This window comes from Dromiciops gliroides, chromosome 2 (assembly GCF_019393635.1).
Source record: "Dromiciops gliroides isolate mDroGli1 chromosome 2, mDroGli1.pri, whole genome shotgun sequence".
NCBI lineage: Eukaryota > Metazoa > Chordata > Mammalia > Microbiotheria > Microbiotheriidae > Dromiciops > Dromiciops gliroides.
The window spans coordinates 318,277,959-318,299,959 of NC_057862.1; the positions used below are offsets into that span (position 1 = coordinate 318,277,959).

Consider the following 22,001-nt stretch of genomic DNA (forward strand, 5'->3'; position numbering starts at 1 on the left):
GAAGACTTGGGTTCAAATCTTAGCTCTTACTCATACCGGCTATAGGAGCCTTGGTAAATCATTTACCTCTCACTATAGCCCACAAAACTCCAAAAGACTATACATGGCACAGTAGTTGCTAATTGGAACTGGGTAAGAAAAGATCCTATTTAGCAGTGAACCCAACCAATGAAATCAGAGGTTGATACTAAAAAATACATTATGTGTATATAATGGGATTGCTGTAAGGAAAATGCTTTGTAAACCATATAGCATTACAAAAAATTGAGCTCCCAAGATGACATTAGCTAATGTTAGTTATTTTTTTGTTACCCTATCATACTGTTTATTTATATTGAGCTTGTGACCCACTAAACTCCCTAGATCTTTTTAATTCAAATTGTTGCTTAGTCACATACTCCCATCCTGTACTTATGAGATGATTTAAAAAATGTGGAATATCACATTTATCTCTATTAAATTAAATCTTTATCTGATTAAATACAGCTCAATCTTCTAATAAAGACTTTTTTGGAACATGATTCTGTTGTCTAATGTTTTAACTATCTCTTCTAGCTTTGTCTCAACCATAAGTATGATAAACATTCATTTATGCTTTCCTTTCAGCTATTGATAAAAAGGTCTAACAGCACAAGGTCAAAGGTCATATCTCTTGGTATACCACAGGTCATGGTCACATGGATTCATTAATCACTTCTCTTTAGATCTAGTCTATTCAATAAGTTTTTAATCTACCTAACTACACTATCAACTAATCCAAGCCTTTCCATCTTGTTCATGACCGATTTTGTCAGATGCCTTGCTGAAATCTGGATATAATAGATCTATGGCATTCCCCCAGTCTGTATAGTTACTATGTCAAAAACAACAACATGAGGTTACTCTGGAATAATCTGTTCCTGATGAGTCCACATTAACTCTTAGGGGGATCTCCCTTCCCTTTGTAAATACTCACAAACCATTCCTTTAATAATGTTTTCTAGATTTTCCCTAGGAAACAAAGTCAAGCTTATTGGTCTATAGTTTGAAGAAACTACCTTTTTTTTCTTTTTTTGAAAATTGGAACATTTTGCTTGTGGCTCAGCAGCTTCCCTGTACTGCATGATTTTTCAGAGATCAGTGACAAAAGTGCTGCCTTCACAGCCTCTAGTTCTTTCCGTAGCTCCAGCTTCAGTTTCTCTAGAACTTGTAGCTTTAATTCAATGACAGTAGTAAAATGTTCTCTTACTATATCCTCTCTCCCTTTTTCTCTCTTCTTTGATTCCATCCATCACCATCCATCTCTTTCTTAATCCCTCTTCTTGTTCCCTCTTCATTCACTTTAGATGGCAGAATAGTGCTAATCTGAATTGGATGAGAAAAATGTCCTCTTTAGGAATTCCCCCACCAATGTAATCACAGGTATAGAGTACAAAATTAATAAGGTGTACTACCTACATCGTGGGGTTATGGTAAGGAAAATGCTTTGTAAACGTTATTGTATTACCAGAATGATGTGAATTATCAAGATGACACCAGCTAGTTTCTCTCTCTCTCTCTCTCTCTCTCTCTCTCTCTCTCTCTCTCTCCCTCCCACACACACACATCCATCTTTACCCAATATGGATATAGGTACATATTTAGTAAGATAAAGATCGTTATTCTCCCATTTTGAAGGAGAATAAACTGATAATGCAAAACATTTAACTACATAAAAGTGCTTAGCATAGTACCTGTCGGGTAGTAGGAGTTATATACATATTAATTATTAATGCCTATTAATTAATGAACCCTAGAAGCACTTCCCTGGGAGCTAAGAGACCTGGATTTTTATTTCAGCCCTGCCTAAAATAACTTGCTCTACGATCTCAGAGATCAAATCCCTTCTCTGAGTCTCAGTTTCCCCATCTGTAAAATGGGGGGGGGGGGGAAATTGCCCTACGGGCTCTTGAAGATTAGAGTAGCATCTGTATAGTTCTAAAAATAGAAACGCTAGCATCAAGAAATTCCTGGTTTAAAGCCTATGTTAGACTTTTTATTTCCTGGAACCCCCTGGGATGAAGCTTAATTAGAGCTTGTGGGTGGATGAGATAAAGGAGCAGAATAACCCGGAGTCAGCCGGGATCCCTCAACTGGCTAATTGCCCCAAATTGGCTGCTTTGTCAGCCACCGGACTGACTCTATAGGATTCAGTCTTTCAGCCTGGGGGAAAAAAAAGCAATCTGAATGACAATCAACAAAAGGATCTGAGGCTGTTCCTGCGCATGCACGTTACGGTGGAGGCAGGTCCCGTCCCGCCTGCCGGTTTGGTTTTCCCTGATCCGTGGGCTGGCCATGGAGAAAGAGTCAATTGCTTACTAATTTTTTTCTGAGGCAGGGACTACCTTGAGCAGCCTGAGCCGAGGGGAGGAGGCTGCAGAAGTCCTGTTCCCTGTGGATTGGGAGGTAAGTTGAAGACAAGTGCTAAGGGCCAGGAATGGTCAGAGATCTCAAACAGGTTGCCTGGTTAGGAAGAGACAGCTGAATGATGCCTGTCGCCATAGGAGTCTGGTGGGAAGACAGCCCACCTTGCTGAGCCACATTCACTCAGCCAGCCAGCCTATTGAGGAAAGACATGGTTTGTCAGGACCCATACTAACTGGGCCCGACAAGGCTACGCGGGGCGTCGTTTCTATGTCAGGCTGGGAATAAACTCTGGAAGTTTACAGAGAAATTTTAAAAATAAAAAAGCAACTCTCTATGCCAAGAGTCATGGTTCAGTTCTGAATCCGGGCTGTAACTTTTCAGGCAATTACATTCGGCGCTTTAAAAAGCAGGTGATGTGCTGATAACAATTCTTAATTGGCACCCGAGCAAATCTGGGTCTGTGGGTTGGAAGAAATTGGGGCACGTCTCTGTGATTTTAGGTTATATAAATTTTAGCTTATATAAAAGCATTTTAACAGGGGAGCCCCAGGAAAATCGAGTCCAAGTCCTCATTTTGCCGACCTACCCCATGAGATTTGGCAGGTCATGTGACATCTCCGAGTTTTGTTTTCCTCATTTTAAAAATGGAGATAAGCACACATACTCTCTATCCCACAGGGTTGTTCTAAGGATCCAATGAGATAATGGGTGAGAAAGGGATTGACTACAATTTACTATGTTATTATTATTGTGATTGCTCATAGCACAAATACAGGTCCTTCCTTGCTTAATGAAATAGGTTCTCTGTAAAATGAATCCTATTTTTCTATTGATTACACAGTTGAAGATGCATTGTGATGAGGAGAAGGAAATGAGTCCATTGTTATAAACAACATAATATTTACTACCACAAACCCTTAACAATTAAAGTGTCTCCAAATGCAGATTGCAAACCATCCATGCCTAACCAATTTGAGCAACCCATCCCCATGTCCATTTATAGACGTTTGTCCATGTGAGTTATACAGTTCATTCTTATTTAATGTTCTATTAGCTTCTTTTTTTTTTGTGAGGCAATTGGGGTTAAGTGACTTGCCCAGGGTCACACAGCTAGTAAGTGTTAAGTGTCTGAGGTCGGATTTGAACTCAGTTCCTCCTGACTCCAGGGCCGGTGCTCTATGCACTGCGCCACCTAGCTGCCCCTTCTATTAGCTTCTTACTTCATCTTGAGACTAGAAGTTTTTGTCACTGAGAGGTTTACAAAGATTTAGTGTTTTACATAGATTAGCATGGATTTTGTTACAACCCAGATTTTCTTTGTTGGGTTTTGCAACAATGTCATAACCTTCCAAGGTTATTTACCTAACAGCAAATTTCTGTTACTATTTTGTTTTATTTCCTTTACGATCAAACATAATAAAATAGTTTATGCGAAATCTGATTAATCTTTTCCCTCTTTCTCCTCTGAATCTCTTACATAATTCATGCTGATATGTCCTCCATCCCAAATTATTTTAAAAGCTATGAAGAAGACCTTTTTGTATTAACTCTGATGTTCCACTGTATTTCAAAACTGTTAGAGGCAATCAGGAGTAGCAAAAATAACACTGGATCCAGAATCAGAAGACCTTGGGGGTTTAAGTTTTGGCCCTAACAATTAACTTGCTGATTTTTTATTTAACACTTATTATCTGTATGGCTATGGACTAATAAATTACTTAACCTCTCTGAACTTGAATTCAATGATCTGCAAAAATGGAGGTGGAATCGAAGGTTTTCTATAAGGAAAGTGCATTGTAAACTGAAACATACTGAGTAATTATGACTATTAATATTGAAAACAATATGAATAATGATGATGATAAAAATATTTAAAATAAATTAGCAAGTAAAGGCTAGCCTCTTTACATATGCCCTTGACCCTTTCTCTTCCCTTCTTCTCCAAAAGACTACAACCTCAGTCAACCTCTCCTTATCTACGGTTCCTTCCCTGTTAGTTGCAAACATTTGTAAGTCTCCCTCATCCTTTGAAAAAAAAAATCTTCAGTAGACCCTATTATCTTCTTAAATCTGGCACCTGTGAACCTTTTCTTTTTAAAAATATGTATATGATTATTCCTTTGTAATCCTATGTATTAAATATATTCTGAGATGAGAACCATAGTCTTCCACACAAAAAGAGTTAGAACCCCTTGGTTAAATTATTCAGGTATATCACCTCAGTTTCTTAGCCAAACTCCTAAAAGAGTGGTCTATACTCATAGCCTCCCCTTTACTCTCTTTTCACTTACTTTCAAGGTCACATAGGAAGGCAGTGGTAGAAGTCTAGTGCATTATACTGCATGTTGACTGATTTGGGACATGTAGAACTAGAGAGGAAGAGGGGTGAGAAATGACATATAGGAAAATCATTTTAAAAAATATTAGCAATCTGACCCACCAGATTCTTCCATTAGCTGCATGTCCCTGGGCAAGTGACTTCACTGCTTTTAGCTCTAGTTTCCTCATCTGCAAAATTGGGCAATTAAGCTAGGTGATCTCTAATGCCCTTTTCAGCCTTGAGAGCATGATGAGTTATTGTGTAAGGGTTACTAGATTTAATTTAAGAAGAGTTGGTGTCAAGTGGTTGCCATATTTTAGGAAAGACAGGTTGATGCATATCCAAGTGGGGACAACCAGGATGGTGGGGAGACTAAAAACCCTACCATGGGAACATAATATCATAGATTTAGAATCGGAAGGAACCTTAGAGATAATCAAGTCCAATTCACTCATGTAAAGAAATTTGAAGAAATTGAGTCTCCAAGAGATGAATAATGTTCCCAAATTGTCAAGTTGAGGACTGGATGCCAGGATTCTTGGATTCTAAATCAAGTGGTTTTGCCACCACAACTGAGGATGCTTCACCTGGAGAAGACAAAACTTGAGGATGCTAAGGGGCTATGATGGCTTTGTGCATTAAAATATTCTAGAAAAGCTAGTCAGCTTATTTTTCATGGCCCTAGCAGAGGATTGTAGGGCAGAAGAAGCGGAGAGACAGGTTTCAGCTCTGTAAAAGAAAAAAATTTTTTTTCCTTAACACTATCTCCCAAAAGGAATGGGCTGCTTTTAGGGAGCAGACTGCATATTGTGAATGTTGTTGATCTACCTATTTCAATATAAATGGAACTAGAGACCCTCTAAGATCTCAACTTTTAGATTTTAGGATTCTTTTTCTGCCCATGTTCATAAACTCTCTGAACTCTTTTTTGTTTTGTTTTGTTTTTGTTTTTTGCAGGGCAATGGGGGTTAAGTGACTTGCCCAGGGTCACACAGCCAGTGTCAAGTGTCTGAGGCCAGATTTGAACTCTGGAACTCCTGAATCCAGGGCCAGTGCTTTATCCACTGTGCCACCTAGCTGCCCCGATTTTAGGATTCTTAATTCTGGTTCTGCCACTGACAGGCTGCAAGACCCTGAAAAAAGTCATTCTGCCTGAGCCTTGTCTGTGTTTTCTGTTCTTCATCCAGTGCTGATGGGACAAAGGCAGGTGTGGTCCACACACAACACTTGATAAAAGTTAGGGAAAATAAGGAATTATAATGGGTTATGGTCAGGAATTTAACTGGGGCCAAAAAGCCAATCAGTGGGCTGAAATGGGAGCTGGTTGGAAGGGAGTATTCGGGCTAGGCTCATAGACTGGAATAATGTACGTTGTCTCATGAAGAGCTTCATAAGCCTTTTTTGCTGGAGGAGTAAGATTGCCATTTAATGACGAAGAGCTTTTTGCTCCCTTGTAGATTGGGTCCTCCTCACTTTTCCTTCTCTGGGAAAGCTCTAGGTCCAGTTCCACCTTCTACTCCTAAGAAAAGTGCATTGTGGCAAAGAACGTTCTGGCTCTGATTTCTGCAGATTAGGCTAGGCCAAGGAAGAAGTATCTAGAATTACTGGCTCCCTCTCTCCTGAGAAGACTGGTGGCTGCTACTTCCACTCCAGCAAGGGACCAGGAAGAGGAAAAGGGACCCAGTTCTTGCTCCCTACTGTGGTTTTCAGATCATTTCCGGCCTACTGTAACCTCAAAGCTATCTTTGCGTTCCATCAAACTGGCTTACTTGTTATTCATGGAACTTGTCATTCCTTCTCCCACCTTTTTGCCTTTGCACCGGTATCCTTCTCCTCCCAAGCCTATATTTCTTTCTTCCTTTTCCTTCTTAGAATCCTGAACTTCCTTAAAGATGCAGCTCCAATGTCACTTCCAATAGGAAGCCTTTCCAAATGCTTAAATGTTCTCTCCTTCCTCAAATTTCCTTGGATTTACTTTTGTTTGCATTTTGTATCCCTCATCTCCAATTCCTCTCCCCAAACCACTACCCTGTGTAAACTCCTTGAGGACAGGGACTATTTTTCAAAATTTTTGTTGTATTTTAAGAGGGTAGCACAGCGCCTCGCATGGGGTAAGTTATTATTGATTAAATTTTTTTTGTTGTTGATTCATCCTCTTCTTAGCCTCTTGTGCTGGGGAAGAGTGAAAGCAGTGACATTTCTTCTCCCAGAGTTCAGGAAATTTGCTTGTGCCATTCGCCTCCTATCGTAGCTGTCATCTGCTGACCACTGGGTTGTTCTCACTTTTTTCTTTTTTAGAAATAATGATTTCTTATTAATAATATCAAGTATAAGTCCAATGGATTAAATTTTGTGAATATTTACATTTCAATAAATACATTGCATTGCATTAAATGTAACTTTTCAGTCATTCCTTTTACTATCTATTAGGATTCTTGGTTTGTCCATTTATTCCTATTTATGACTCCTCTTTTATGGTCATAGTTAATTGGTGTTTTATTCCATTAGTTTACCACAAAATATTTAATCATCCCCTTATCACTCACTGATCATGAAGATGCAGACATGACTAAAAGGATTGGACAACATTGATCTGAGTTCTGTCATCTTTCAATATTGTTTTCCTGGGATTCTTTTGTTAAATTTTCAGTGTGTGAGCATTTACACCTCAGAAATTAGTAATTACCCCAAATCTGGGCTTGGTTTATTGTTTTGTGGATTGTGTAGACTTAAGAAAGTGGTGTGAAAAAGTTAGTAAAGCAGGTTAAACTTTAAAATGTATCCTTTTATGGGAGAGCTTGTTAAACATTTATCAGCAACTCCCTGAGAAGGAGTGCTGGAGGGCCCATTTGAGATTAAATAACAAATTTGTATCCCAATCTCTTGGCACAGTGCTATACATAAAGTAAAATCTAAATAACTGCTTTTGGGGTTAGATATAGATAAATATTTTTGCCATATTAAAGCAAAGGTCTCTCCACTTCTATGCCTTTTAGAATTTTTAACATAATTGAGTACTGTATTTTGTGGAAGGTTTTTTCTACTTCTAGTGATATAATCAAGTTTTTATAAGTAAGGAGTTATCATGCTAATTACTTTCCTAATATTAAACCATTGATCGGGGCAGCTACGTGGCACAGTGGATAGAGCACCAGCCCTGGAGTCAGGAGGACCTGAGCTCAATTCCGGCCTCAGACACTTAACACTTACTAGCTGTGTGACCCTGGGCAAGTCACTTAACCCCAATTGCCTCACCAAAAAAAAAAAAAAATCAAACAAAAATACTAAACCATTCTTCCATTTCTGATATAACTACAGTGTGGTCATATCACTACATATATTTTTGTTCTTGTTTAGTCATGTCTAACTCTTCATGACCCTATTAGAGTAGTCTCAAATTCAATTCAACAATCTATTAAGTATTTTTTTAAAAAATTAGACCTTTCTATTGATATCTTTTATTTTTATATCATCCAGATTTTCTTCATTTTCTCCCCCTCCTTGGTCCAGGGAGCTTAACAAATAATTTTTTAAAAATCAGCAAAATCAATCAATAAGTTTAAAAAAATCTAATATATGCAATTTTTTTATACTCAGGGACCCCTCCCCTTCCGCACAGCAACAGGGAGAGAGGCATCTTCTCATCTCTTTCTGGGGTCAAGCTTGTTCTTTATAATTTCACAACATTCGATTCAGCTGTTGAGAGGTGGTTACTCCTAACATTTGCACAGATGTAGTAGTATCTGTGTGTTGTAAATGTTTTCTTGTCTCTGTTTATTTCTTTTCATCAATTCATCTTTCCATACTTCTCTGTTTATATCATTGTTTCTTCCAACAAGGGAATGCTGTATTACACTGCAGTCTTCTGTTGTTGTTTAGAAGCCTGTTTGACTCTTTATGACCCCATTTAGGGTTTTCTTGGCAATGATATTGGAGTGATTTGCCATTTCCTTCTCCAACTCATCTGACAGATGAGGAACTGAAGCAAACAAGGTTAAGTCACTTGCCCAGAGTCACAAAGCTAGTGTCTGAGGCCAGATTCAGCTACATGTATAATCTATATCAAATTGTTTACCTTATCGAGGAGGGGGGAAGGAAGGACAGAGAGAATTTGGAACTCAAATATTTTAAAAACAGATGTTAAAAATGCATTTACAGGGGGCAGCTAGGTGGTGCAGTGGATAGAGCACTGGCCCTGGATTCAGAAGGACCTGAGTTCAAATCCAGCCTCAGACACTTGACACTATCTGTGTGACTCTGGGCAAGTCACTTAACCCCCATTGCCCTGCAAAAAAAAAATGTATTTACATATGATTGGAAAAAATACAAAATTTTAAAAAATTACTATAAATTTGTTTTTTTTGCCAGAGTTTGGTAATTGTTTTGTCCCTGTTCAATAGTATAATTGGTCTGCAATTCCACTCCCACCTCCCTTTACTGTTCTCTACTTTGGGATGAGGACCACATTTGTCTCATTGGAGGTTGGGATGCTATCTATTTTTTTCTATTTGAAAAAGGTTTCTGTGGCATAGGGTTTTGGGTTGTTTGTTTGTATTTTAAATTATTTAATATAATTCACTTGTCAAGCCATTTGGAGCTTGAAGCTATTTGTTTTTACTCTAGAAGTTTTTTTATGATTTCCCAAAGTTCTCCTAAGATCAGATTATTTATTATTTTGGCACCTTACATTCCTGTGGATATACATACATTACATTAGAGTTTTGACTTTTTTTGCCATAGAATTCTATACATTAATTTCTGATCATCTTATTTCCTCTATTTGTGGTGATTTCTCCCTTTTCCTTCTGTATTTTATAAGTTTGGTTTATTCTCATTTAAAAAAAAATCTTTTTTCTCTTTTCTTTTCTTCTAAAGCTCCTCAAAAGTGAAGAAGGCCAAAGAATCAAGAAGACCTGGATCCCAGACATACACTGACTATGTGATGTTGGGCGTGTCATTTAACCACTGAGTGTCTAAGGTAGCTCTCCAAGACAATAACAAAGACAAGTGATTTGCTTTGATGGATGGGATCCCTCCCTGCTGTTGTCTATCCTGCTGAAATCCCAAGCCTGATTAAAAATCTCCCCTCTCCAACAACTCAGTTTTAATTAAATTTGGGGGTTTATTACTTTGCTGATGTTCTAGATTTTAATTTTTTAATTATACATTCCAATTGTCCTCTTAATTGCTAATATATGTTCAGGATATGTTTTCCTCTTAAAAACTTCTTCAGGGGCAGCTAGGTGGCGCAGTGGATAAAGCACTGGCCCTGGATTCAGGAGTTCCTGAGTTCAAATCCGGCCTCAGACACTTGACACTTACTAGCTGTGTGACCCTGGGCAAGTCACAACCCCCATTGCCCCGCAAAAAATTAAAAACAAAACAAAACAAAACAAAACAAAACAAAACTTCTTCAGCCAAATCCCATTAATTTTGGCTGTTCTTCCTTCTTCCAATCTTCCCTCTTTTAACTAGTTCTTGCTAGTTCTACTTTCCTATGGGACCCACTAATGCACTTATGTAATACATAGTGGATAGTTAGGGTACTGGGTTTGGGGTCAGGAAAACCTGAGTTTGAACGTGACCTCATACTCTAACTAGCTGTGTGACTCTTGGTATATCACTTAATCTCCCTCAGTTGAAGTTTCTTTATCTGTAAAACTGGGATAATAATAACACATCTCACAGGCTTTGAGTTGCCAAAATAATCATCCTGATACCCTAGACTGACCATGCTCTCAATAGATAAAACACAGGCCCTAGAATCAGGAGAAACTGAATTCAAGTGTGACCTCAAACATTTACTAGCTGTGTGACCCTGGGAAAGTCACTTAATCCAGTTTGCTTAATCTGTCAAATGATCTGGAGAAGGAAATGGCAAACTACTTCAGCACTTCCACCAAGAAAACCCTAAATGGGGTCAAGGGGAGTTGGACGTGACTGAAACAGCAGCGACAACAACCTCTTCTCATATTTTCATTGGGTCTCTATTTCCTTATACAAGAAAACATGAACTCCAGACATTTAAAGTCCTCTCTCTACAATCTGGCTCTGATCTACCTTTTTAGTTTTATTTCATATATAGAGGTTGTGCCTCCAAATTCTCTCAATTTTTAAAAATTAACCAACTGGGGGCAGCTAGGTGGCGCAGTGGATAGAGCACCAGCCCTGGAGTCAGGAGGACCTGAGTTCAAATCTGACCTCAGACACTTAACACTTACTAGCTGTGTGACCCTGGGCAAGTCACTTAACCCCAATTGCCTCACTAAAAAAAAAAAAAATTAACCAACTGATAATGGTTTCAAAAACATCTCTTTAACAAGGTATGAAATTCCCTTGAAAAGTTAATACTTTGATCTTGTTTTAGGGTATATCTAAATTGGTCCCATCTTGTTGATTAAATTCCTGGATACTTATTGCCATCAATACCTTATTGATGATGAAGTGAACACCTGCTGCAAATATACTTAGAATGCCCTTAAAGTTAGTACTAGAGGGAAATGAAGAGGGTGGATGGGGCCCTATGGGTTGGGCAAAAGGGGTCTCTGCATCCCAGAAGGTCCCCTAGGATACCTCAGTCCAGAGATGATAGCAGTAGCAGAGCAGGAAAGGAGCTCAGAGAATGAGGAGAGGGGTTTCAGGAATAAGACTCTTGTCTTATTATATGTTATATATTATTATATACACAGGAGTAGCTCCTGAACAATGCCAGACTCTTGGATTGAATGGAGTAGTTCTGGGACCAAACTTGAATAATCAAGGAGGAACAAACTCAGAACTTGTACTTTACTAGTACTGTGAGTTATAAGGACTGTGCTGGTCTGAGAGAAAAGGAGTTAACTTTTTTTGTAACCCCCAAGTGCTTCCTCTTTGTAGGGGAGCTTCAGCCATTTAGTGGTACTGTAAGTCTTGAGGACTGTTTAGATTCCTGGGGTGAGGTGAGTGGGACTCATTCTAGGAGTGAATTATTTGGTTCCCTGGCAAGCCCAAATGATTTCTTCTTTATGGGGGAGGCACTACCAAAAGTAGCATTACATTAAAATTTTTTTTTTTGGCGAGGCAATTGGGGTTAAGTAACTTGCCCAGGGTCATACAGCTAGTAAGTGTCAAGTGTCTTGAGGCCAGATTTGAACTCATGTCCTCCTGACTCCAGGGCCAGTGCTCTATCCACTGTGCTACCTAGCTGCCCCGCATTACATTTTCTGTGCTTCGTTTGATGTCTTCTTAGCCAGAGTATTTACATGGAAGATGAGAGTTTGTATCTCTTCTGTAAAGACCTAAAGTGTGATGTTCCAAAGGGACATCCTGAGTGGGGGAATAACCGAAGAAAGTATTTGTAAAACATGACCCCAAGATTGAGCTTAGCTGATCAAAACTTTAAAGCATTATTCCTGGGGCAGCTAGGTGGTGCAGTGGATAAAACACTGACCTTGGATTCAGGAGGACCTGTGTGACCCTGGGCAAGTCACTTAACCCTCATTGCCCTGCAAAAAACAAACAAACAAAAAATCATTATTCCCCTTTCCATGTTCTATTTACCAGTAAAACTGGACTGCTAGATTCTTCTCATTTCTACTTGTCATAATTCCTGCAAGCTCAGCTCAGGTACCACCTTCTCCGTGAAGCTTTCCTTAACCGTATTATACCCCAGTTCTCTTCCCAGCTAAAAGCATCCTTTCCAACCTACAATTTTCCTAGTGCACTATTTCGATCTGTTCTCCTCCTCTTCTTCATGCCACCTTATATTTCATGCATCTGTATTTCTCTCCAAGTAGACTATAGGCTCCTTGAGGGCAGGAGCATTGTCATTTTTTTTCCATCTTTGTATTCTTGCCCATTAGTACAGTGTCTTGTTCACAGCAGGCCTTTAATACACCTTTGATAAGTGCAGTTAGAATTATTTTCTCTCTTTAACAGTTACAGGTCTGGGGGTGGCTAGGCGGCGCAGTAGATAAAGCACTGGCCCTGGATTCAGGAGTTCCTGAGTTCAAATCTGACCTTAGACACTTGAAACTTACTGGCTGTGTGACCCTGGAACCCCATTGCCCTGCAAAAAAAACCCAAACAAACAAAAAACCAGTTACACATCCAACATGTTGACATTTCAGGATGTTTTTTATGCAGATCAGAAGGAGCCCTTTATTACTCTGAAAAGTCCAAGTTCTTTTGGGGGATAGTTATTATCTTTTGGTGTTCTTAGTGATGTGTGGTTGGTAGACTGAGATCCAGGTCTAAGGGAATTATAGGGGAATGTTAACACCTCTGTTTGGATAAGTTAGCACAAAGTAGGGAGTCAGTGAGCTGGCCCATAGCTGACTTACTTCAATATACTGTGTTTTGGGAGAAGGATTTTTGTTTTGTTTTTCTGAGAGAAGCCTTGCCAGGCCAGGGAATGTAACGGGAAAGATGCCAAGATTGCTCTGACTGAACTTGGCTTTGTCTGCATTAGAAATCAGGGGATGGATTAGTGAAATACTGAATAAATGTCTCAATCCCTTACACTGTTTAAAGTGCTTTACTGTTTATCCAGTGTGTTTTCATAAACCATATCTATTCATGCAATGTTGCAGCCAGAGAAGACATAAGGCATAATTGGGCTCACGATTTTAGAAGGACATTGATAAGCTTGAGAGAATGCAGAGGAGGGCAGCCAGGATTATGAAAGGCCTTGAGTCTGTGCCATATGGGGATCCTGTGAACAAACTGGGCATGTTTAGCCTGGGGAAGAGACTGGGTGAGGGGGGTGGGAAGAACATGATGGCTGCTCCCAAGCAGTTGAGAGGCTGCCATGTGGAAGAGGGGTGAAACTTATTCCATTTGGTCCCAGAGGGCAGAACTAGGAGCGATGGGTGGAAATTGCAAAGAAGCTAATTTAGGGGGCAGCTAGGTGGCGCGGTGGATAAAGCACCAGCCCTGGATTCAGGAGGACCTGAGTTCAAATCCTGCCTCAGACACTTGACACTTACTAGCTGTGTGACCCTGGGCAAGTCACTTAACCCTCATTGTCCCCCCCCCCCCAAGCCAATTTAGACCAAATGTCAGGAATAACTTCTTTAATGAGGAGAGTTGTCCAAAAGTTGAAAAGGATGCCTCTATAAGAAGTGAGTTTTCCTTCATTGGAAATCTTCAAACAAAGGCTACATGATATTTTGTAGTGGGGATTACAAATATCTCATTTCATTCTCATAACAACCCTGGGAGAAAGGTGTTAATATTGTGCCTTTTTTATTTAAAAAAAAAAGTATTATTATGCCCAGATGAGGGAACTTGGGCAGATACAGGTTAACTGATTTGCCCAGGGTCACACAGCTAGGAAATGTGTGAGATTGCATTTGAACTCAGGTCTTCCTCATTCCAGGTCCTGAATCCATCCACTGAGTTACCTAGCTGCCCCATGAATGAAACTCAGTGGTTGCTAAGATCACTTCCCCCTCTCAATTTCTATGATTTCTTAAAGGAGGAAATTGAGGCTTGTAGAGAAATCGAATAATTTATCCTAGCTCAAAGGCTATGAACTAGAACCTTCTGAGAACTAGGCTTCTCAAGTCTTAGTCATGCTATTCTTTAGTATAGCAGGTGGACCCAGACCTTGGTAAATATTTGTTTACCTTGAGGCCATAAGCTGTCATATTTCATCTTGGTATATGACCTAGTTCAGAGCATTGTGCTCTTTGTAGGGAATAGGTGCTTAATAAAAATTCCTCTTATTTGTTAAATTGAATGAATGAGACTTGAAAAGTAAATGACAGAGGCTTACAGTTTCGTGTATAATCCTGTGTTATTGTGTATATGAAAGCGCTCATTTTAGTTGGTGCTTGTTAAGTTCTCAATTTTAAAAATGGAAAAAAATCCAAAATGAATTGAATGAATATAATTTAATCAATTCCACATACTTTAGGACTAATGGCTAGGTTTTATTGATTCAGACTTTCCCTGCCTTGCTTTCAGGGAGAAAACGAACTTTATTTTATATCAGTTATTTGGATGTAAAGAAGCATGTATCTTGCTAATTACAACTGTCTTATCTAATTTATAAGCAGAGTTATGTTGAATCATCATAAATTCTGATTAGGTGGGATCTGTGTTCTCTTACAGTCAGGTAATGAATAGACAGGCAAGCTTTTGCTACCAATTCAGGGTAGGGCCACATACCAGAAATGGGGAGACATCTATAGTCAAATCCCAGGCAATATTCAGGAAGTAGGGTGTGGGGATTGGTCAGGAATCAAATAAGACCAGACTGACTGGTGGTGACAACCTGTATGGGCACTTTTTCTCTCTTTACCAATCACAGATCTAGAGCTCAAAGGGACGCTAGTCTCTTCATTTTACATATGAAGAAACCAGTGCCCATTAAGGATAAGTAAGTTTCCCAGAATCCTACAGGTAATAAATCTCAAAGGTGGGATTTGAACCCAGACCCTCTGACTCCAAATCCAGTACTTATTCCACTGAATCACTCTACTTCTTTCGCTACCCAAGGTTGGTACCCTATTTTCAGGGTGTGGTAAAAGTAGCTTCCACTTTCCCACCAGGGCATGGAGATAATACATTGGGTTCTGAAAACAAAGCCAGTGGAGTAGAGCAGATGCCCTGGTCAGCCCTGGCCTAGCAAGCTGGAAAGGCTTTGATGAACACAGGCCTAGGGCTTAGGACAATTATTTAAAGATTCAACAAGTAGAGAGTATCATTCTCAATTTCTGGATGATTTTGGTCACAGCAATGTACAAGACTGTTCACTAGGGATATGGAAGCAGGTGTTGGGTTCTGTGTCAGTCAAGGTGAGGACCTTCACCTAGAAACCAGGAATCTTTGGAAGTTGGAGGAAGGTAAGAGCAGGAGATTGCTATAGCCTAGAACAAATAACCTCCACTGGTCTAGGGATATAGACTTGGAAACTGGGACTGAAACTTCATCTGCCCCTAGTCTAGGCAATGATCAAAGGATGGAATTTGGGCCTCAGCTAAGCAAACCCTGCTATTGTCTATTGACCATAGCTTAGACGTGAGCCAAAAAATTCTTTCTGTTGTCTGAATGATCTGACAGTCTTTTAATGTTCAATAGTTTTTCTTACAAACAGAATATTTCGACTTCTTTTGAACTTGCTGGAAATTTCGTAGAAGGGATTTACATGATCAGAGTTTGGACTAACTACCCTCCCCTCAAAGGTACCTTTCAGGCCTGAGATCCCATGATTCCTTGAGATGTTGTCTGAAGCCTTGAAGATATTTATACTCGATCAATCATTCAAGAAGCATTTATTTTTTGTTTTGTTTTCTTTGTTTTTTCAACAAGCATTTATTAAGCCTTACTCTGTCCCAGGCACTATGGTTTTTTTAGTTTTTTTTTTTTTTTTAGTGAGGCAATTGGGGTTAAGTGACTTGCCCAGGGTCACATAGCTAGTTAGTGTTAAGTGTCTGAGGCTGGATTTGAACTCAGGTACTCCTGACTCCAGGGCTGGTACTCTTATCTACTGGGCCACCTAGCTGCCCCAGCACTATGTTAAACTCTGGGGATAAAAAGAAAAAATGAAGAAAGCCCCTCTCAAGGAGCTTATGTTATAATGAGGAAGAAAAAGTGTGTGTATGTGCATGTATACGCACATGCGTGTGTGCGCACACACACACAGAATATTTATAAAATACATAGAAAGTAGATATCCAAGGTAATCTTAAAGAAGAAAGTGCTAGAAACTGGGGGTGGGATGGGGAAAGCCCACTGTAGAGGGTGGCATTTGTACTGAGTCTTTTTTATTTTATTTTTAAATTAATTTTTTAATTTGTGGAATAAAACAGGCCTTTCAATAATATAGTAAAATTTTTAAAATGATTGCACATGAAACTGCAAATCTATTAGTATTCCTTTTGAATACATAATAAGGTCATATATAATTTTTTCTTTTTTTCTTTTTTTCCTCCCTCCCTTCCCTGCCCTAGAGACAGCTCCCTTTAGACACAAATATGTATATATGTAAAACCATTCTATACATAACTCCTATTTATTAGTTCTTTCTCTGGATGCAGATAGTTTCTTCCTTCACAGGTCCTTTGTAGTTGATTTGGGTATTTATAATAGCCAAAATGTTATTCACTCAATGCTATTCTTACATCACTATTGCTGTTACTATACATAATGTTCTCTTGGTTCTGTTCATTTCACTCTTCATTATTTGTTCAAGTCTATTCATATTTTTCTAAGATCATTGAGCTCATCATTTCTTATAGCACAGTAGCATTCCATCACAATCATATACCTCGACTTGTCTAGCCATTCCCCTGTTGATGGGCATCTCCTCAGTTTCCAGTTCTTTGCCACCACAAAGAGAGCTGCTATAAATATCTTAGGACATAGAGGTTCTTTTCCTTTTTTCCTAATCATCTTTGGAAACAGACCTAACAGTGATATTGCTAGATCAAAGGGTATAGGCAGTTTAATAACTCTCTGGGCAAGATTCCAGATTTCTCTCCAAAATGAACTATCTTAAAGAAAACCATGGATTTGAAGAGGCAGAGGTGAGGAGGGAGAACATTCCAGACATAGAGGATAGCCAATGCAAAGGCATGGATGTGGCAGACATTAAGGTCCTGGTGGGCCAGTAGTGCTGAACCACAGAAGAGGGAGAAGGGAGTAATGGATAAGAAGACTAGAAATAGGGGCAGCTAGGTGGCGCAGTGAATAGAGGACCGGCCCTGGATTCAGGAGGACCTGAGTTCAAATCCAGCCTCAGACACTTAACAATTACTAGCTGTGTGACCCTGGGCAAGTCACTTAACCCCAATTGCCTCACCAAAAAAAAAAAAAAAAGACTAGAAATATAGGAAGCCCCAGTAAGCTTCAGATGCCAAACAGTAGATGTTATATTTAATCTTAGAGATAGAGTGAGAAGAAACTTAATGAAAAGGAGAATAGTGCATGTTCAGACCTGTATTTCGGGAAAATCACTTTGGCACCTCTGGAGAAGATGGATTGGAGTGAGAAGAAACTTGAGGCAGGGAGATCAATTCAGAAGCTTTTGTAATAGTTAATTTAAGAGGTGATGAGGGCCTGTACTTAGTAAGTAACTGGGAGTAGAGAAAAGAGACCCATGCTAGAGATGTCCCGTAGTTAGAAATGACAAGATTTAGCTAGTTGGCTTATGTAGGGGGAGTAAGGGTGGAGTTGAAGATGGGGGGAGGGGGAGAAGTGCAACATTAATTTCTGGAAGGGTAGTGGAGTCTGAATCAGTAAGGAGGAAGTTCAGAAAAAGAGATGGGTTTTGGGGGAAAGATAATGAATTCTCTTTGGGGGCGTGTGGGTTTGAGATTCCCACAGGATATGTAATGTCCAATAGGTAGTTCATGATATGGGGCTGTAGCTTAAGAGAGTGACTAATGCTGGATATATAGATTGAATAATCATGTGTGTTAAGATAATTGGGAATGTATGAGATCACCAAGTGAGAATGTAGAGGGAAAAGAGAACATTGGACAGAGCCCTTGGGTATACTCACAATTGAGGGAAGAGTGTGAATGATGATTCAGTAAAGGGAACTGAGGAGTTGTCAATGCAGGAGGAGAACTACGAAAAAGCAGTGTTGGGAAAACTTAGAGGATGGAGTATTTGTTAGCAAAGGGTGGTCTGGTGCTCTACAAAAGATGAGAATTTAGAAAAGGTTGTTTATATAATAAATCTGTGATGATACTGGAAGGAGGAGTTTAAGTGAGTCATAAGATCACCAATGATTTCATTGCCAAATCTCACAATCTGATTGTTACCTAGTGCTAACTGTGTCATACCAGGTTAAGAATCTAGTCATTCCCTCTCAGGAGTTGGACTTCAACTCTCTGATCTTCAGTTTAGAAACTTGGTGACCTCCACAACTGGATGTTTTTATATATAGGCCTAGGATTTGTGTCTCAATCTTTTGAACAATCAGAAGATGTTTCCTATATGCTGTCATATGTCTTCATCCAATGGCCCAAACCCTTCAATCCTCTTAAATTCATTCACTTATTCATACATTATGATGGAATATTAAGAACACTCTTAAATACCTAGTTTATACTGTTCGTTGTTCAATTCGAGGTGTCTGAGCCTCCTATGATTATGTTAAGTGAAAAGGGTGGGGAGGGGGGAGCAGCTCGTGGTACAATGCATAAAGCACCAGCCCTGGATTCAGGAGGACCTGAGTTCAAATCCGGCCTCAGACACTTGACAGTTACTAGCTGTGTGACCCTGGTCAAGTCACTTAAACCTCATTGCCCAGCAACAAAACAAAACAAAACAAGAAAAAGGGATAGGTAAAATTCCAGCTCTTATTATTTATTGAGAAAATACAGAGGCCGTTAACCCAGAGCTCCTTCCTTTCCCGTTCTTTACATCTCACTTTATTGCAATATTTGTTTTATTGCAGTGGCCTACAACTGAACTCACAATATCTCCAAAATATGCCTAGATATTATTTCGTTACATGCCATAGCCACAATAACACACTATTCCAGGTATGGATTCATGACACTTTTTGGTTTTATTTTTAATATCTTTTTTTCTATCTATCTATTTTTTTGCGGGTCAATGAGGGTTAAGTGACTTGCCCAGAGTCACACAGCTAGTAAGTGTCAAGTGTCTGAGGTCGGATTTGAACTCGGGTCCTCCTAAATCCAGGGCCGGTGCTTTATCCACTGTACCACCTAGCTGTTCCCCTTCTTTATATCTCAGAATGCCTTTATATCACTCCCCCTAACCATTTTCTCCTCCTTTACCTCAGTCCTTGATGAAGAGGTGGCTCTTCTCACCAAGGGCTACTCCTCTACTTCCACCTTTGATCTCCCCTCCTGCCTACTCTTTAGCAGATTTCTCTAACGTATTTCCTTTCTCTCTAATCTTCAATATCTACATGTATAGGTGTATTCCCTACTTCCTATAGACATGCCCAGGTTTCCCTAAACCTTAAGTACCTTTCCTTGATTCTTGAGTGCCCTCAAACTGTTACCCTATATCTTTTCATCCTTCATACAACCTCCAGTGATAGTCCTAAAGCACAGGTCTGATCATGTCACAGCCTTGATCAGTAAACTTCAGTGGTAAAAAAACAACAACAATGATGACAAAAAACAAAAACAAAAAAACTTCAGTGGTTCCCTATTACCTCTAGTATCAAATACACAGTCTTCTGTTTGGCATAAGTCCTTCACAATTTAGCTCCAAACTACTTCTCTAGCCTTACTGGAAAAATGCCTTACTCTCCTTCTGCAGGCAACTAGGTGGCACAATGGATGGAGTTCTGGCCTTGGAGTCAGGAAGACCTGAGTTAAAATCTAATCTCAGACCCTAGCTGTATGACCCTGGGCAAGTCACTTAACCCTGTTTGCCTCAGTTTCCTCATCCATAAAATAAGCTAGAGAAGTGTGGAAGTTTATTTTGATTTGGGGACCCTACCTTCAGGCTGAGATTAGAAAGCCTTAGGCCCTCAGGGTCTTTCTCCCTCCTCCTCAGCTTCAGCAGAGCGAAAAACCCCCTTGGGATATACAAGATGCCAGGTCAGACAGCTTGGGGGGAAAAAGCCCCCAGCTCCCTCCGACCTGAGCAGAGCTATCTGAAGGATCCCGGATGGCCTGTGCTGAGGCATGAGGCTCGAGAGCACACACCGCCCCCCCCCCACAAGCTGCAGCTCTGCCTGGCGGATTAGCTTGGTCTGTGGGGGCGAAGGAAGCCCCGAGATTTGAGTGGAGAGAAGAAAAGGTGTATATATATAGACCTGGGAGTGAGACAGGAGGGAGGACAGACTGAAAGTAGGAGCGAGGACAGACTAGATAGAGAGACAAGATTAAGGAAAGGGGCTGACTAGAGGAGGATAGACTAGATAGACAAGATTGAAGAAGGAAAGAGGGTGTGACTAGAGGGGAGCTCGGACAAGGATGGAGGAGAGTTCGGTTCGGAAAAGGAGAGACAGGGCTGACAAGGTTACAGGCCTTAATACAAACCAGGGAAAGTGTAATGTGCCCTGAGACCGGAGGCGGCTAAGGCCCTTATTGTATTCAAGAAGTTCGAGGAGCAGCAGGTGGGAAAGAGACACAGTGGAAAGAGACCGAAGGAAAGCAGTCAGATTGTACTATATTTCCCTGTATTCCTAATTTGAAATAGTATCTCATAAATAAACTCTGCTTTGATTATTTAGTTAAGAGGCTTCTTAATCCTGTGCTTATCAATTTGGGAGTGGAGCAGTGTGGTGGAACTTTATAAACGGCCCATATTAAATTAAACGCAGTCAGATAGCCAGCAAGTCAACAATCCCAGAATAAGTACCCCAGTCAGATTAGCTCCCCAAATTAGCCCTAGTTAACAAAAATATTTTACATTTTAATGGCGACCACAAAGGGACTTACAGCCCAATTATAATTTTTCTAAATTTATCATTTTTCATATAATCATAATTTTTCATAAATCCAATTATATATAATGTTTCCAGGTTAGTTATAGTTATGAATAATTAATTTTTTGTACAGAAGGAAATGGCAAACCATTATAGTATCTCTGTCAAGAAAACACCAAATGGGGTCCCAGAGTCAGTCACGACTGAACTTTTGCTCTCTCAGTTCCAGTCCAACTGGCCTTGAATATTCTTCATAACATTCTCCCTTCCATCTTCCTGCCTTTGTACAAGCTGTTTCTCTTCCTTAGAATGAACTCATTAACTTCCACGTTTTATATTGCTTGAGATTCCTTCAAGAGTCACCTACATACGTGGGTCTTCGTCTATGTCCAGAAAAAAAAATTGCCTTGAATTTATTTTGTATTTATTTTCTATCTTCTTAATGTATGTACATGTTGTTTCAACCAATAGAATGTAACCTTCTTGCAGGCAGGGATTATATCACTTTTGTCTAGGCCAGTGCATAGTAGACACTTAATAATTACTTGTGGCTTGATTCACTGATGCTTGACTTTTTCATTTCTTAGGTCTTCCTGCCATGGCCAGTTACCAGAAAGGTGAGCCTCCCTCTCCTGAGGAGAGCTCAGGGGATGAAATTCAAGGGGATGAAGCAATTAGGATCCTTGAAAAAATGAAACTGAATCAGAGACTTGCAGCAAAGGAGCTGGTCAGCACAGAGGCCAAGTATGTGCACAGTCTTCAGCTTTGTGCCTCTGACATCCGGAGCCAACTACATGAGGTAACGTGCATGTAGAAGATGACCATTTCTGCTGATAGAGACATCTTAGTGCCCAGACCAGCATCCAATGCTCTTGGTTACATTGAGGGGAAACACCATAGAGTTTTGTTTTGTTTTGTTTTGTTTTTTTGCAGGGCAATGGGGGT

General features: G+C 39.8%; 1 protein-coding gene across 1 annotated transcript in view; it reads left to right on the forward strand.

Annotated features, from left to right (window-relative positions):
• Nucleotides 1–2,260: 2,260 nt before the first annotated feature.
• ARHGEF37 (Rho guanine nucleotide exchange factor 37) overlaps nt 2,261–22,001 on the forward strand; it is a 94,778-nt gene continuing 75,037 nt past the window's right edge. The window contains exons 1-3 of the mRNA XM_043985548.1: nt 2,261–2,424; nt 9,581–9,683; nt 21,644–21,855. Of these exons, the coding sequence (XP_043841483.1) occupies nt 21,655–21,855 (201 nt within the window). The 5' untranslated portion in view covers nt 2,261–2,424; nt 9,581–9,683; nt 21,644–21,654. The remainder of the gene's footprint in view (nt 2,425–9,580; nt 9,684–21,643; nt 21,856–22,001) is intronic.